At 43.4% G+C, this 15,107-nt stretch overlaps 1 protein-coding gene across 6 annotated transcripts in view; it reads right to left on the bottom strand.

Moving 5' to 3' along the window:
* Positions 1-15,107, bottom strand: part of ACACA (acetyl-CoA carboxylase alpha) — a 190,277-nt gene that overhangs the window by 113,999 nt on the left and 61,171 nt on the right. For all 6 annotated transcript variants that reach the window (XM_032779354.2, XM_032779350.2, XM_032779348.2 and 3 more), the window contains exons 26-30: positions 14,197-14,310; positions 12,864-12,977; positions 11,821-11,910; positions 10,829-10,947; positions 2,841-2,864 (exon numbers count right to left, since the gene is read on the bottom strand). In XM_032779354.2, the coding sequence (XP_032635245.1) occupies positions 2,841-2,864; positions 10,829-10,947; positions 11,821-11,910; positions 12,864-12,977; positions 14,197-14,310 (461 nt within the window). The remainder of the gene's footprint in view (positions 1-2,840; positions 2,865-10,828; positions 10,948-11,820; positions 11,911-12,863; positions 12,978-14,196; positions 14,311-15,107) is intronic.

Raw genomic sequence — 15,107 nt, 5'->3', positions numbered from 1 at the left:
AAGCACTTCCATCCCACCTTATGCTGTCTCAAGCTCCCACAGAAAGTATGGTGGTATAGTGACTTCTCTAGATTGCTGTATTGGGACCCAGGGTCTCAAACATGCTCACACTTGCTTTCATATGCTAAACATAGTCTTATTACAGTGCCTTCCACTTAATTCAATCAATGATTAATTTGGTCCTCTTTCTAATTTGACCAATTCCTCAGGAACAAAACCTCTTTGCATTAAGTTGAACACAACTTCCACCTTGTTGCTTTGATTGGTTTTGACTGCCTGAAAGCAGGAATTGCTGAATAATTCAAATAGCTGGCTACAGAATGCACCCACTTCAAGGCAAGGGGACAATGAAAGGGCAGGAAGAGTCAAGATAAACAGAAGTTGTGTTGCCCAGACACTGTAATTGATAGAATAACCACCGCTCTGTGCTCCGCAAGGGATGAAATGCACTCGGTGATGATATTGTTCATAAAGAGGAGCCAATTTCTTATTTTAATAAGGGCAATAAGAACAGCGTTCAATGAAATAGGAGGAAGACACTACATAATGGACTTCCATATAGCAAAAGAGCTGTTAATCTTAACTCTATCAACATCATCATCCGCCAAGGGTCTGGATCCTGTACATAAGGATGTGTCTACCTACTGCATTAGTAAATTTTAGTTCACCCTAGCATATCATGCACTAACTGGCCTGCATGGACCTGGCTGGCATGCACAAGAACTTTTCTAGTGTGCATTAACGTAGCCCTGTTTTAAACAGTACTACAAAGCTTTCAGCGTGTACCAGGAGAATCCACATGGGCCAGTTAGTGTGCAACATGCTAGTGCATGTGAAAATTTACACTCCATTGGTGTCTGCTAAAGCACAGTGTAGACCAGTGGTGGATAACCTACGGCCCATCAGGGAAATCTGATTGCGGTCCGCAAGACATTTTGCTGACGTTGACCATCCGCAGGCATGGTCCCCGCATCTCCCAGTGGCCGCAGTTCACCATTCCCAACCAATGCAGGAAGTGGAGGGCTGCAGGGATGTGCTAGCTGCTGCTTCCCACAGCTCCCATAGGCCGGGAATGGCGAACTGCGGCCACTGAGAGCTGTGGGGGGCCATGCCTGCAGATGGTCAACGTCAGCAAAACGTCCTGCAGCCCGCAATCAGATTACTCTGATGGGCCACAGGTTGCCCACCACTGGTAAACCAATCCACAAAGTCAGGGTCACATTTCCCATAGAATTCAATGGGAACAAATTAGGCCCTGGAAGCCTATCCCCACGGTAGTAAATATAGCTATGAAAAGGAATTTAATCTTTTGACTTGTGACTTCAAAGCAAGGATCGGTAGAAGCAGCCACTCATGCTATGAATGGAGTGAGTCCTATGAAAACTAGCTGTGCAGCCTCCTGCTATCAACTGGGATCTGTTTTCCCTGTTCTGTAATAAATTCCTGGTAAATCTTTTTATACAAACCTTTCGCTTATTCAGGATGATCTGCTGCAGAATAATCAGAATTCATTGAGGGATCAAGTTTCCAAAGCCACTCTGTCTTTTGCCCCACTACATTATATGGTACGGATTGTATATTGGCTCTAGAGAGATACCTTACTGCTGGGTACCAACTGGTCACATCCATGACAAGGCAAGTGTTTAATATCGCTCTCTTTCATTCACTCAGATGTTCAGGAAGGTATTTGCTACATTAAGTCTCTGCTTTTATGTCTGTGCCACAGCAGGGCCCTGAATCAGCAAATCCCTTAAGCATGTGTTTAAAATAAGCATGTGAATAGTCCCACTGAAGTCAAGTGCATGCTTAATTGCTTTGCTGGATCAGGAAAAAATAAAGGGTCCAGAAGAGTAACGTGCAGAATTCCTGTTGGCCACACAGGAGCAGGACCAAAATACCAAATGATAGATTCCCAGTGCTGCTTAATACACATTTTTAGGAGCTTTCCTTTTTTTCAAAATGCACCAAATTTAAAACACACACCCTGGAAGAAAATGTTCTGAGGTGTAATGATAAAAAGTTTAAAGTTCCAAAAATCTTAACAGCTTGTTCTACCTTTGAAACAACTCTAGGATTTTGCAACTAATCTCAGATCAGGAATCAGAAAGCTTTCAAACCTGTATACTATTTTTTCCTAGACATGTTTGTAAGCTGTAATAAATTGTAGGCATTTGAGCTTTGAAATAGTAACGTTTTTCAGACGACCTGTCTTCACATACATTTCTTACCACTAACATGAGGTTAAAAAAGTATTATAAATATTTTTGAATATTATTTAAACCACAAACATTTTTGGATTGAGAAAAGCGGGGGTGGGGGAGAAATTAAGTATCCAAAATAAAACAAAAACATGCTGTCAGCTGATTAATGTGTACTTTCATCAACTGGGTGAGAGGTGATGGATGTGCTAGAGTGCATCAGCAAATTCTAAGCCAGAGACCAGAGCAGCACTGAATACTCTTCATCTTACACATCAGGCCTTGGCTCTCCTAGAATTAGATGTCTATTTCACTGTGATACCCTATCAGAGAGAGTCAGTGGCCATGTTCCAAGGAGGAGGAGATTGGAGGGGAAGTTTTCTGCTGGGATACTTGCTTTATATGTTGCAGCCGGTAAGCTGAGCTCATTAGCAAATTTAGTTTTCTAGCTTGCCACATGCAAAGCTAAGTTTTTTAAAAAGCTGAAAACATGTTTAAAACAACAAAAAAGGGAGAAAACGGATAGGGAATATAGTTATGGGTAGGGATTCCAAACAAAACATACTCAAATGTTAAATATTAGGCTGCTACTTTTCTAGTCTACCTTTCTTTTCAAACCTTAAAAGAGGACAAGTATCATACCTGTTTAGCGTGGGGATGTTCCCTCTGTAATCAAACAACCACAGTTAGTTACAGATTGGTTAGTGAAAGCACTAATAAAAGAACTGTCATTTGAGCCAGTACCTAGAACCAGCAACCACACATTTATATTCACTGAACCGGAATTCGTTGCACAATCAAGGAAGAGCCAATGGGATTCTGTCTCAGAAAGAAGGGACTCATTACCTGACCTAGCTTGCAGCGGCTGCTGTTGGGATGAGTGCGCCAGAAGGTAGTTATCCACTTCAAGAAGCAAACAGCAACACATCAGAGAGAAACACAGTCTATTTGCAAGGTACCTTGCTTTTCTACAGCACAGTTCGTAAGATCGTCTCATGGCACATTGCAAACATAAAGCAAGCCTCACAAGCCACAATGCAAGCACCCCCATTTGACAGATGAGTAAACTGAAACATAGAGACAAGTGACCAGGCCACACAGCAAGTCTACAAGAAGTCCAGAAAAGTAACCCAAGTCCTGATAGCCAAACCTTTACTTCTAATCAGCAGCCCACAAGCTCGCTCCCCAAAAGTGCAAAAGAAATAAAGTGAACATAGGAGAGAAGGGAACTGAAATAAATATATATACACACACAATAGCAAAAACTTTTAATTTTAAGCTGGACACTGAAATGAACAAGCACATCTTAAAAATGGAATTTTGAAAAGCCTGAAGATTCCTATTATATCATGCCAAATGACTGTTGGGGTTTTCCACGCAGAACAGGGCTCAATGATGTGCATGGCAGAGAAGTAATAAGGGACATGTATTTCCTTGCAGTGAATGGAATGTCATGAGGTGTGTAAAATATACACATGAAAGCATGTGGCTGCATGCATATCTGTGATCTGGCGTTCAAAATACTAGAGAAGATGCAATTTACAAAAGCACATTCACAGAAAGGGATATCTCCTGCCCTTACAATAGCAGATTAATGAATGAGAACCAACTAATACCAAAGCTTAGGGGACCATGTAACAGGACTCTTCAAGCTCTAGGAAACCCAGCCTCAACGTTCACTAATATTACTTGCTACAGTAAGGCCCTATCGGACGTTATGTTGAGATGTTTAGGGGCCTGTACATTTTTCTATAGCCACAGTACCAGATACAATCCCTAAATCTGGGTCTCCTCATGGATCCGTTTGGTCACAGGAGCACGGCACTCACTGTGTGGTATCTGGCCACTGCATCATCCACTGAATGGGACTAAAAATCAGTATCTGACCAAGGTTTGGGCCTGGGGATTCCCTGGACTCATGTCTGAACAATGGAGGGGAGCGGCACAAGTCAGACCTCAGCCCTACTGTTAATGGTACACAGAGGTGCACTATTCCTTTTCCTCTAGAGCAGTCAGTGCAGAAGAAAGCTGTGCTGTAAAAGAAGCCATTAGGACAGGCAAAGGAGCATCAGGGCACAGAGTAGCGTACATTTTGTCTAGATCAGCTGCGGAGTGTCTGTTTAATTGAAAAAAATTCTAAAGGGAACTGGCTGTCCCCACAGCTAGTGCATGCACATGTTCCCGAACGCTCCTTGGAAGTCCCCATATACCTACAGGAAATGGACAGAGAAACGACTAGGTTTGAAATGACAGCAAATTGTGTGCCCCTCTCTCTCCCTCATAGGGAGCTCCTTCCTGTCCGGCTCTAGCATTGTTGTCAGTCCTCCCAGTATGCGGCTGAAGAGGAGATTACAGCTAGAATCTCAATGAAAAGAACACAAGATCAGTAACAAGAGACCTTAGAGCCAAGAATGATTGGTTTTCAAGTCATACATTATTCACAGTTAGAGCAAGACGTGGCTGCCCAGCATGAAGTTATAACCACATGGTCAAAACCAAGTGAAACTGAATACATTGTAATCCAGACTATCCTGCTTGTAGCTATCCTGAGATTTTTGGGGTGGATTTTTTTTTTAAGTTTATACATAATTTAATACCATAAGGGAGTTTTCCATATCAGAAACTGAATTGTGCATTATTTAACACACATCAAGTTTTGGCCTTTTCAGAAAAATTGGCAGTGTAAAAAGTGTTATGGCAGTAAGTAATCCATTTACTGGGCTGTGCTCTTGGGTTTTTAGATAGTACAGTAGGTTGAACTATAGCCTCTGAAAACTCCACCTGCAATGCAAAGTGCTATACGCTAAGGATTAATCTCCTGATGCTTTGCTCTTGTAACAAAGTGCCATCTTCTTGTACTTAAAAAAAACCAAACCTCTTCCAGCCTGGGGAGAGTATCTGTCTTAGGTCTTGGCTACACTGGCGCTTTACAGCGCTGCAACTTTCTCGCTCAGGGGTGTGAAAACACACACCCCTGAGTGCAGCAAGTTACAGCACTGTAAAGCGCCAGTGTAAACAGTGCCCCAGCGCTGGGAGCCCTGCAAGCTAATCCCCACGAGGAGGTGGAGTACGTGCAGCGCTGGGAGAGCTCTCTCTCAGCGCTGGCATCACGACCACACTCGCACTTACTCCAAAGCACTCCCACGGGAGTGCTCCCATGGCAGCGCTTTGGAGTTTGGAGCGTAGCCAAGCCCTCAGTGTGAATTCAAACACTTCAGCAGGCAGCAGTTCACTGCATGCTTTACTGTTAGCTTGCTGCTGCTCCTCAAGCAAACACAGGCCCACAGTAGCCCTTCCCTATGCCTTCCAGCTGAATCTGAATTTCCTTCTTCCCCCCGCTCTTTTTACCCAAGAGTTCCCCTCTGAAATTGACAGTAACGAATGCAAAAAGCCACCTGTTGTCTCAAGCTGTGACTGAGTGCCAACAGGGCAACACTTTTGAAATCAGACAGCAAAGCAGAATCAGAGGTCAGCTGAATAACCCACTTGAAGTTACTAACAGCAGTACCACAGGCAAAAGAGCAATTCAAGTGGCTGTGACCAGTGGCATTCCTCCTACCTTCCTTCTTTTCTGCAGAAGGATCCAAACTGAAGGCTGCAGAACATGCCTTGAACCATTTGTTTTGCCTGTGTTTTTCCTCTCCCCCTGTTTCTTTCCCCTTCCTCCTGCCATCCTCCAGCATTTTAGCTACGCTGAATCTGTTACTGACGCCCAATTTGCATAAAACTATTATTCCATACAGTTTGCTGCCCCTTCAACAGCCCCTTTTTTGCTCTGCTGGAAGATTCTGTCCTTTCAGAAACAGACAAGCCAAGGGAGCTGCAGCACATTACCGCTGCCCGCTGTCTAATTAACATCAAACCCACAGCATGAAACTACAGGGATTTACAGGTGTCCTGGAATCATTTCCCCCTTCTCCCTCCTGATATCAGCTCATCTCCCGGTACAAGGAGGGGACCTCAGGCTACCTAATGATACACTAAGAGCTCTATACTCAACTCTCCAGGCTTACACCGCTCAGGTTCCAAAAGAACACAGTTGATTTTATACCAGGAGTCAAGTGATTGATGCAAGAGGTTGTTTCAATAACAACTGAAGCCTGTAGAAAAGCTTCCATTTTGCCAGACATTCAAATCTTACGAGCAGGCCACCATAAAATGATGAAGCACCAGCAGTAGAGGGTGTTGGGGTTTTTTTTGTGCAAAACAGTAAGCAATCCACTGCTCTAAAAGAACACGGACATTGGCTTCTGATTCTTCCATAAAATGACCTATTAAACACAGCAATACATGTTCTGGCCTTCAGCTGTTCACAATAGTTTTGACCTCTAGTTCACTAGATGACTAAGAAGGAGACAAGCAAAAATGGTCAGGGGACACACCAAAAGACTGCATAGCTAAGGAAAATCCACACACCATTGAAATTAGCAGTGCTAGAAATCTTAGCCTCTTCTAGGCACAGAAAGTGAGAGAGAGAAATGTGACAAACATAGATACAAGCAGGTTCATGAGAGATTTATATCAGGTGCCTAATGACTAAGGCTAAATTTATGCAAAAATGACAAAATGTGTATCCGCATCCGATCCACAAACATGGTCTGCAGATATCTACATCTGCGGATATAAAGAGGCTCTCAAGCAGATCTGCAAGGCTCTAGAGATAAAATTTGGATCCACATCCATCTGCAATCTGCAAACACGGTCTGGGATATAAAGAGGATATCCATAGATTTGCAGGGCTCTATACTTTACATACAAGAGAAGTTGGTTTCTGCTCCACCCCAAAATAAAGAGGTGAGACATTGCTTTCAGCCACTGCCAGAGCAGCTGAAATGAAGAAGGGCTGGGGAAGGGGGGGTGGTTTGGAGAAAGAAAACATCTTGGGAACCACCTCCTCTGACATCAGTAGTTCCCTGCTTATCCTCCAGTGAAAAGGGAGTTGTTGCTGGGTGAAGGGCAGTTTGGATCTGTACTGGAAGAACAGATTGGCTAGGGATGAGATAATGTGGGGAAATATAAATTAACTAACAACTCTGACATTTTACTTGTTATGTGTCCGTTATAGGTTGTGCATCTTGTGTGTATAGCTTGTAAAGCTTCTTAGGGCAATGGCTATCTCAATTTATGCTATGCATCCTCTAGCACCTCTTTGGGTGCTGCCAAAATATAAATGATAAACAATAAACTTCATATTATTTATATCTAATATTTGGGAATATTCATTCTACCATCAACATAGAAGTTTTAATTATTTTCACGCAAGAAACAACACCCCATTATGAACTGAGATAAATGATGAAGTTAACAAGGTTACAAGAGGAAAAAAGTTTCAGGAGGAGAACTGCTGGGCCAACTGAAAAAGACGCAACCCATTAGGCGCCTTAGGCACTAACATTTCGGGGGCAGGACCTTCCGCCGCCTCTGTCAGGGGCACCATTTCGGGGGTGGGACCTTCCGCTGCCTAGGGCGGCAAAAAAACTGGCGGTGCTCCTGGATGGGCTGATGGCCAAATGGAACAGTAGTAGGATGGCTAGTCATACCCAAGACAGACAGCCTACAGACACATGGCAATTGCAGAACTCGCTCACTTCACGTTTCTCAAGCAAGCAAAGTGCTACCCAATGCTGCTGCTGGTCATCCCAGAAAGGAATCAGGACTACAGAAGTGGAAGTGATGACACATAAGGCAACTTGAAAATAGGATGAGAAGGAAAACAAGTTCAGGCTGAGAATGGGAGACGGGATGGATCACTTGATTATTACCTCTTCAGTTCATTCCCTCTGGGGCACCTGGCATCGGCCACTGTTGGAGGACAGGATGCTGGGCTGGATGGCCCTTTGGTCTGACCCAGTATGGCCATTCTTATGTTCTTAGAGGAACTTAAGGTTTGAAAAACACAAGTGATGGTTCTGCGCATCTCCACAGAACATTTAAGAAGGGGCCTTTCAGCTCACTTGCCAATATGCAGGAAATTGAAGTCCTAGGTATACTCCTCATCAGTGAGCAGTAGATTTCCATTAGGGGAGGATGATCTAAATGAAATCTAGGCAAAGAAGGGATCTAAGAATTGTATTCACTTCTTTCCTAAGTCCCTTCTCCTTCTTCCCCAGGTGGCACAAAGCAGCAGAGATCATCCAAACCCAGTGGGCTTTGCACGTAAGCATTTGCTTGTAATACCTCGCTGAGGAAGGTAGTTATCCCCATATAGCCTCTTCCAGGTCAGATTACTGCAATGCACTCTACTTGGAGACCATTCACCAACTTAATTTAGTGCAGAATACAATGGGCTGGCTATGTTGTCCTTGTCTGGCTTCCATAGAGGGTGTTGGTTTTGATCTATAAAGCCTGTTAGGGTCTGGATATTAAAAAAAGTTTCCCTCTCCGTGCTTTACTCTGGCAATGAACATCAGCACAGATTTTAAAGAGGACAGATCTGTAGGTCAGGGTACAGGGGGTTCTCAGGAAATCGAAGCAAATAATTCCCAAATCACTAGCATTCTCTTCTGCTCATGAGATAATTATGAGCAGATCAGATTTTTTTTTTTTTTTTTTTTTTTTAAATGTAAGTTGTGGTTGTGAGCAGTTCACAGCTAGCATTCCATAGCAAATACACAAAATCTGAGCTGGCTTACTTAGCTATGATTAGTCAGACAGGGAAGTGACATGAGATAGTTTTTTTTTTTCCTGACGGGATGAGGGCACAAGCACTACTGGAGTGAATACACTCGTGAGAGAATTTAAAATTTCTTTTACAAATACCCCACAACATTCTTTGAAATGTTCTTTGCGTGAATATTTGTCCCATTGAAATACAGCCCCTTGAAGGTTCATAGGAAGCAGATACAAAAGGGTTGGAGAAAATTCATGTAAATATTTGATCAAGCCTTCATGGAAAGTTTGCTGCAGCACTGAGCCAGTTCTAATTCTTGGTGGAGGACCCTGTCTTTTGAATTTGCTTCCCCCCTTGGTTTGACAGAACTCAAATGTGCAGAGCTTCAAGCCACACTTCAAATACCTGATTACCGGGGACGATTTTGAAGAGTGCCCTTGGTTTGGCAGGAGAATTGTTTTGTTGGATTAAGATAACATAGATTAGCAGATATATTGCATGTTTATCCTTTCCAGCGTAAAGCTTTGGATTGACAATAGGCACATCTTACAAAATGAAAAACAAATACGGGACATGGAGGTAGATAAATGACATGCCTAAAAGCCTCTCAGCCAGTCGTTGTCATAGACAGGTTTAGAACTTGGGTTCTCCAGGTCTGCTAGTCTGATGCTCAAAAGCACTTAAAAGGTGCCTCTTCGGTTAGTTAAAACCAACTTATTTAGTGTCTTTTCAGCCTCCTGATTTCTTGTTATCTGGTATGCTTTGTCCTCCTGGCCTTTTGATGATTGCACAACTCTATTCACAGCAAATAGTGTCATTAAGCACTGAGGGTCAAATTCATTGCTAACACAAGTAGGTGCAACTCTATTGGAATCAACAGAATTGCGTCCACATATGCCAGCAGTCAGTTTGCCCCCGTATCAGCATGTAGACTGGGCTTGGATGGAAAGGTGCTCTGACCCAGTCCCTAGTGAGGAGATGTTGAAGGACAGGAAACAGAACTAAGCTTCTGGATGTAGCTACCTGAGACTCAGTATGACAGTGAGAGGAGATTTCTGAACAAAGCAGCTCTCCTTTGGGTAGGTGGGAGTTCTCATTCTCCAGCTGACCTTGTCTAATTGAGTTGGCACACAGTACTAGGATAGGGGTCAGCACAGACAGGGCAAACAACCCCCAAGCTACAAACAGAAGCAACGTGAGCACTAGCAAACAGCAGGAAGAAAATGGAGACAGAACAGTGGGACAGAGTATTATAAAACAGCACCAAAAATAGCATGCAATTATTTACGAATATTCCAGAGATGAAGGAAACAGATGAGACCAAATGCATGGCCCATTTGTATTATGAGCGCTTTGCGCTGCTTGTTGAGGACACTCATTCATTTCAGAGCAAACCAGATTCTGAAAATCACTTCATAGAACGTACCGATAGATTCTCAGTGAATTGAGACTGTCCCCACTGTCCAACCCCATCAAAAAGAAAAAAATAAGGGAAAAGACATTTGGAGACACAGAAGGAAAACTGCACTCTTCTGAGGGGGCTGGTCCCATTCTGCCAACCTAGTACAGATCAACAGTGGCATCCAGTGGCCAAAAAGACTCATCACAACCTTTGGCTCTAGTGCTCTCTTGACTTCTTTGGGTGAAATAATTCAATGTAAACCAGTTTCAAAACGTTCTCCCCAGGTCTCTAGTTAGAGATCCCTAGTGCAAGCAGAGAACAACCTTGATAATCTGAGAATCCTCAGATAATCGAGGTACTTTTCAATGTAATGAACAGATTTTGGCAGATGTGACCCTTGTTTTAGATGACAGGAGTGAGTAGTGGATAACTGAGGCATTCGAAAACGGGACAATATTGAGTTTCATCTTGATTAACTTGTCAATCTTTCTCAAGACTAACTGATCCATCTTTCTACACTCTTGCTCACTGAATTCTGTTCCAGGTTTTCCCCTGGTGACATGTGATACAACCGTTCACTAACCCCTGACTCCAAAGGTACCTGAATTCAGGCCTGACCTGTTTGGATGCGAGGTGGGCAGCATGAACTGGAATTCCACAACACAAGTGTTGTCCTTTAGCTGGCGATGCTGGACACTGTTCAACTCATAGGCAATGTACGCCCTTCGAACATACACCTGGTCAAAAATAAATTCTTGGTCAGTTCAACTGGGCTGGGGAGATAGAAGTGATACAATGGAGGAGCCACAAAAAAACAAATGCCTCCAAAATGAATAGCTTCTGGGAATATTTTTAAACTCAAGAAACAAGAGATCAAAATACTAGTACCTGGAAACTGCTAGAACAGACAAATGATCTCATCTCAGACAGTGGCCTATAAGCTATATCCTACAGAGGAAGGCCAAAACACAAACAATGTACATACATTTGAAATATTATTCTGAGGGTGGGGACTTCTTCCTGACCTTAACTGGTGATTAGTTTCTGCTCTGAAGCATGAGGATTGAAATAAGCGATATGTTATGAAAGAGAGAATAAGCTCCCTCAAACGCAGGAGAGGAGGCTACAGTTAGGTGAAAGGCGGCAGTTCAGAAAACTCACTGTGATACAACCACCACACAGGGTTTTCTGGAGTGCTAGCTACACATCACTCAGAGTACAGACCATTTTATAAGGCACTAGCTTCACCCTCTGCCCTTGCAAGGAGACACGTTGGATCTGAGATTTTGGTCCAGCCCATTATAAGGTTAAATGGCAGACACCAAGTTTGGCTCTAAACTTCCTCAAAACAGAGAAATATTTGTCTCTCTCAGTGCTAAGCTCAAAGCTCACCTAACAGTTTTACTGAGCAAGGAAATGATGGCCAGGGCATCAAGGTTATAGCACAGTGCCTGCTATTTCCAGGGCGTCAGGGGGATCCTAAACTGTCAACTGGCCACATACTAGAGATAGTCACAGAGGGACCTCAAGACAACATCTCAGACAGACGGATTGGGGGGAAACAAAGGAAGAAAGAGAGAAAGTTTGTTTTCAAGCGGGAAGAAACATACCTCCAGAGCTGCCATTCGCACCACCTGGTTACTATGGTAGAAAAAATTTGGGAGCACATCAAAGATGGATGTTTCGGACAGAATGAGTTTCTGAAAGAGATCGTGTACAGAAAGGTTTTACAAGAGAATGTCTTGCTATTAGAGTGGAGTCAAAAGTTTCCATTGCAACAAAATACTGATGGAAAACATTTTTTGCACAAAGATTTTTCTGTTTTCTGACAAGTGCTACTTTGTACAGCTTTTCTTGCATTATTTTAATTGTGGCAGCATTTAGAGGTCTCAACCAGGTATTAGGGCCCCTTTGTGCAAGGCACTTTACAGGCATATAACAAAATCACAATCCCTGTGCCTTAAAGAGTCTACAGTCTAAATTCTAAGCTGATCTGCTGCAGGAGAAGCCACCTCGCAGTCCCCTAACTGCCTTGAGTCACAGTCTGTACACCACACAGCTACCAGGCAAAAAGGACAGGGGCTGTGCCAACAACTCAGATGAGTATCTGGCTGCAAAACTAAAACAGCACTACGACTAGAGGACAGCCCTGGTACTGGATGACTTCAAAATCGGCAGAGACATTTTCATGGTCAGTCTATGGGTTTGGGGATTTACAAACATATACATGCTGTCATAATTCACCCACAGCCCTTGCAGCAAGGGCAATTCAGGGCACTGCTCTGATGCCTACAGCTCAATATATTCCCTTTCACAGTGGGGCTGCAGAGAAGTATATGGTGATATTTTTCCAGAAAATTAATCAATTTTTTAGGGAGTCATTACATTAAGGAGTGAAAAGGTGTTTCGGAAGAGATTACCAAGCTAATACTAGGAAAACACATTCTTTCCAGCACTTAGCATCAAACACAGTCACAACCAGAAATTGTGCGAGGCCTACCTGACATACCCTGGCAATGGTCTCCTATGGATGAGATCTTCCACACAGACTTTGAGCCATGTATTTTTGTAAGGCAAGGTTTTGTGCAAAACTGGTACCACTGAGCTTAGTGAGAGGAAAGTGAGGAATCAGGAAAAAGAATCCTGTAGATACCTGTAAGTTCTCAATGCAGAACTGGTGTCCGTACATGTCAATGGCTGACAGGAAGATGGACTCCACCTGGTTGTGACGCAGCTCATACGACGGCAAATGGGAAGCAATGAGAACCTGGTAAGACAGAAGGATGCAAAGGGTGAGTGCCAGAGAGAACTGTTATGCTGGTCCATTATTAGAAGGATGCACTGCAAGAGCTGCATGTCTATCCTACCAGTAGCCACCACTGGAAGAGAACGTTAGCTACATGTATGAATTCTAGGCTCTGTAGCACAAGAGTGATGCTGCAAAATTTAGTCTCATTTGTGTTTCTCTGTGAATTGTATTACTGGGTGTTCCCCAGAGAGAAAGGGAACAGCTTCAATCAAGTTTCATCAGTGCATGTGATTTAGCACTGCAAAGCAGCTAGTCCTGGGGATTGCCCAACTGGCTGTTAATTGGAAAGAAGAGCTGGCAGGTAGCAGCCATGGGGAGGCCTGCAATGGAGCCAGCCTTTCACAGCTCCAGAGCAAACCAAGCACGAGCCACCTGTGCCTAGTACTAAATATCCAACACTGAGATGATGATAGAAAGGGGCAGCAATTCACATGGGAAAACAAAACACAACAGCAGCATAAAGATACACCCAAGGACTGCAACATCATCCCCCAGCTTGCTGCTGAGAGGATCAATAACGCTGAATGGTTCAATGAGATGGATACAAATCAGGAGAAAACAAAGTCACTGAACGGCTTCAAACACGCCCATTCATTTTCAGCCCTCATGCACTGAAATCCCCAAACTCTGAGCTTCCCTTTTAGAATGGAAATGGGGACTGCAGGGTGAGAGAAGCTAACCAGACTTCCAGGGTCAGAATTATACACTCTCACTCCCTGATATCTAGGGAGCTCAGCCAAATATCCAGGTGTACATATGAGATTCAAATGATCATCTACATTGGAACCTTGGAAAGGACACTATCAAAGTTTTCTTCATTATTTTCAAGAACCCTCTGGGAACCGGAAAGAGCTATCCACATTTCAATCTTCGTTCTAGGTATATCCACTGGTTTGCTATTGTCGGGTTAGTGAGGAATCTCTGACTGCACACTCTGGTTATATACATCCTAAGCAGCATACACTGGCTTGTTATTGTACGGTTGCTCATGAGTACTGGGTTTTGGGTTTTTTTATTTGTTTAGGAATAAAAAACAAACAACTAACTCATCACAATTCCTCGACTTTGCAAAACAGATGATTAAAATGCAAAGCAAGTCCAATTTTGATGCTGCCAAGCTTGACAAGGTCCCCTTTTAGCAATGATCAGCACAGAATGCGGATGAGGCTGCACTTACCTGACGTGCTCGCAGGGCCACTTTCGCATTGGTAGTCTTGCTGAGCTGGGTCAGCTCAGTTAGAATATTAATTAATTCATCTGTCAAGGTGGGGTCTCGGCCACACAGTTGATCCTTAAAAAAAAACGTAACACCACAGACTTTGGAAGTGTTGAAAATGAAGATGACCTCACACAAGTAACTCAGAAATAAAGCAACTCAGAAATAAAGCAACGTTCTTAGATACATTGTTGAAGCTGTGAACATTCCCTAGTGCTTTCATAATGTTACCTGCTGAAGGAAAGTACATGAGCTGGAGAGGAAATGGGAGAGGGGAAGGAGGAGGTAGGCAGATCATTTGATTGTCCGTATGCAACGTTTGTTGAGGCAGACAAGCACATGGCAAAGTAGGGCATTAAACTGCCAACAAAATACAGCACAAAACGTCTCCCAACACCCAGCCTCAGCTCTGGATCAAAAGTCTCCCCCAGCAACAATCCAGAGTTCAAGAAACATTTGACCAGAATGAAACACCTTGCAATGCGCAATGAAGATTAGCAAACTTGGCTCTGGAAAATGATCAGAAGGAAAGATTTAGCAGCTGGGGACCCTCTGTATATATCTTGCAGCACCACTGGTTGCTTTGGTCACACTGCCCTCTATGGCTAGAACAGCTTCTTCTCTTCCTATGCAACAACTGACTTCCCTCTCCTCAAAGCTCATTTCTGTCAACCCCCTTCTCCAGCACTCATCACCTCTCTAGCAATATGCTCCTTCTTCCCTAGTGCTAATTATATTAAAACCAAAAACAATTAAGTCACAAAACTAACGAAACGAACGACCTGATGGTTTCCCAGAAATAAGTTTCTTTCCACTTCTTTCCTGGCCCCTTCATTCTGTTGTCTTCTCCTCCATAGGTCTAATGCAGGCCC

This window comes from Chelonoidis abingdonii, chromosome 20 (genome assembly GCF_003597395.2).
Source record: "Chelonoidis abingdonii isolate Lonesome George chromosome 20, CheloAbing_2.0, whole genome shotgun sequence".
Classification (NCBI taxonomy): domain Eukaryota; kingdom Metazoa; phylum Chordata; order Testudines; family Testudinidae; genus Chelonoidis; species Chelonoidis abingdonii.
Note: the sequence above shows the minus strand (reverse complement) of the source record. Positions and strands in the feature narration are given on the sequence as shown.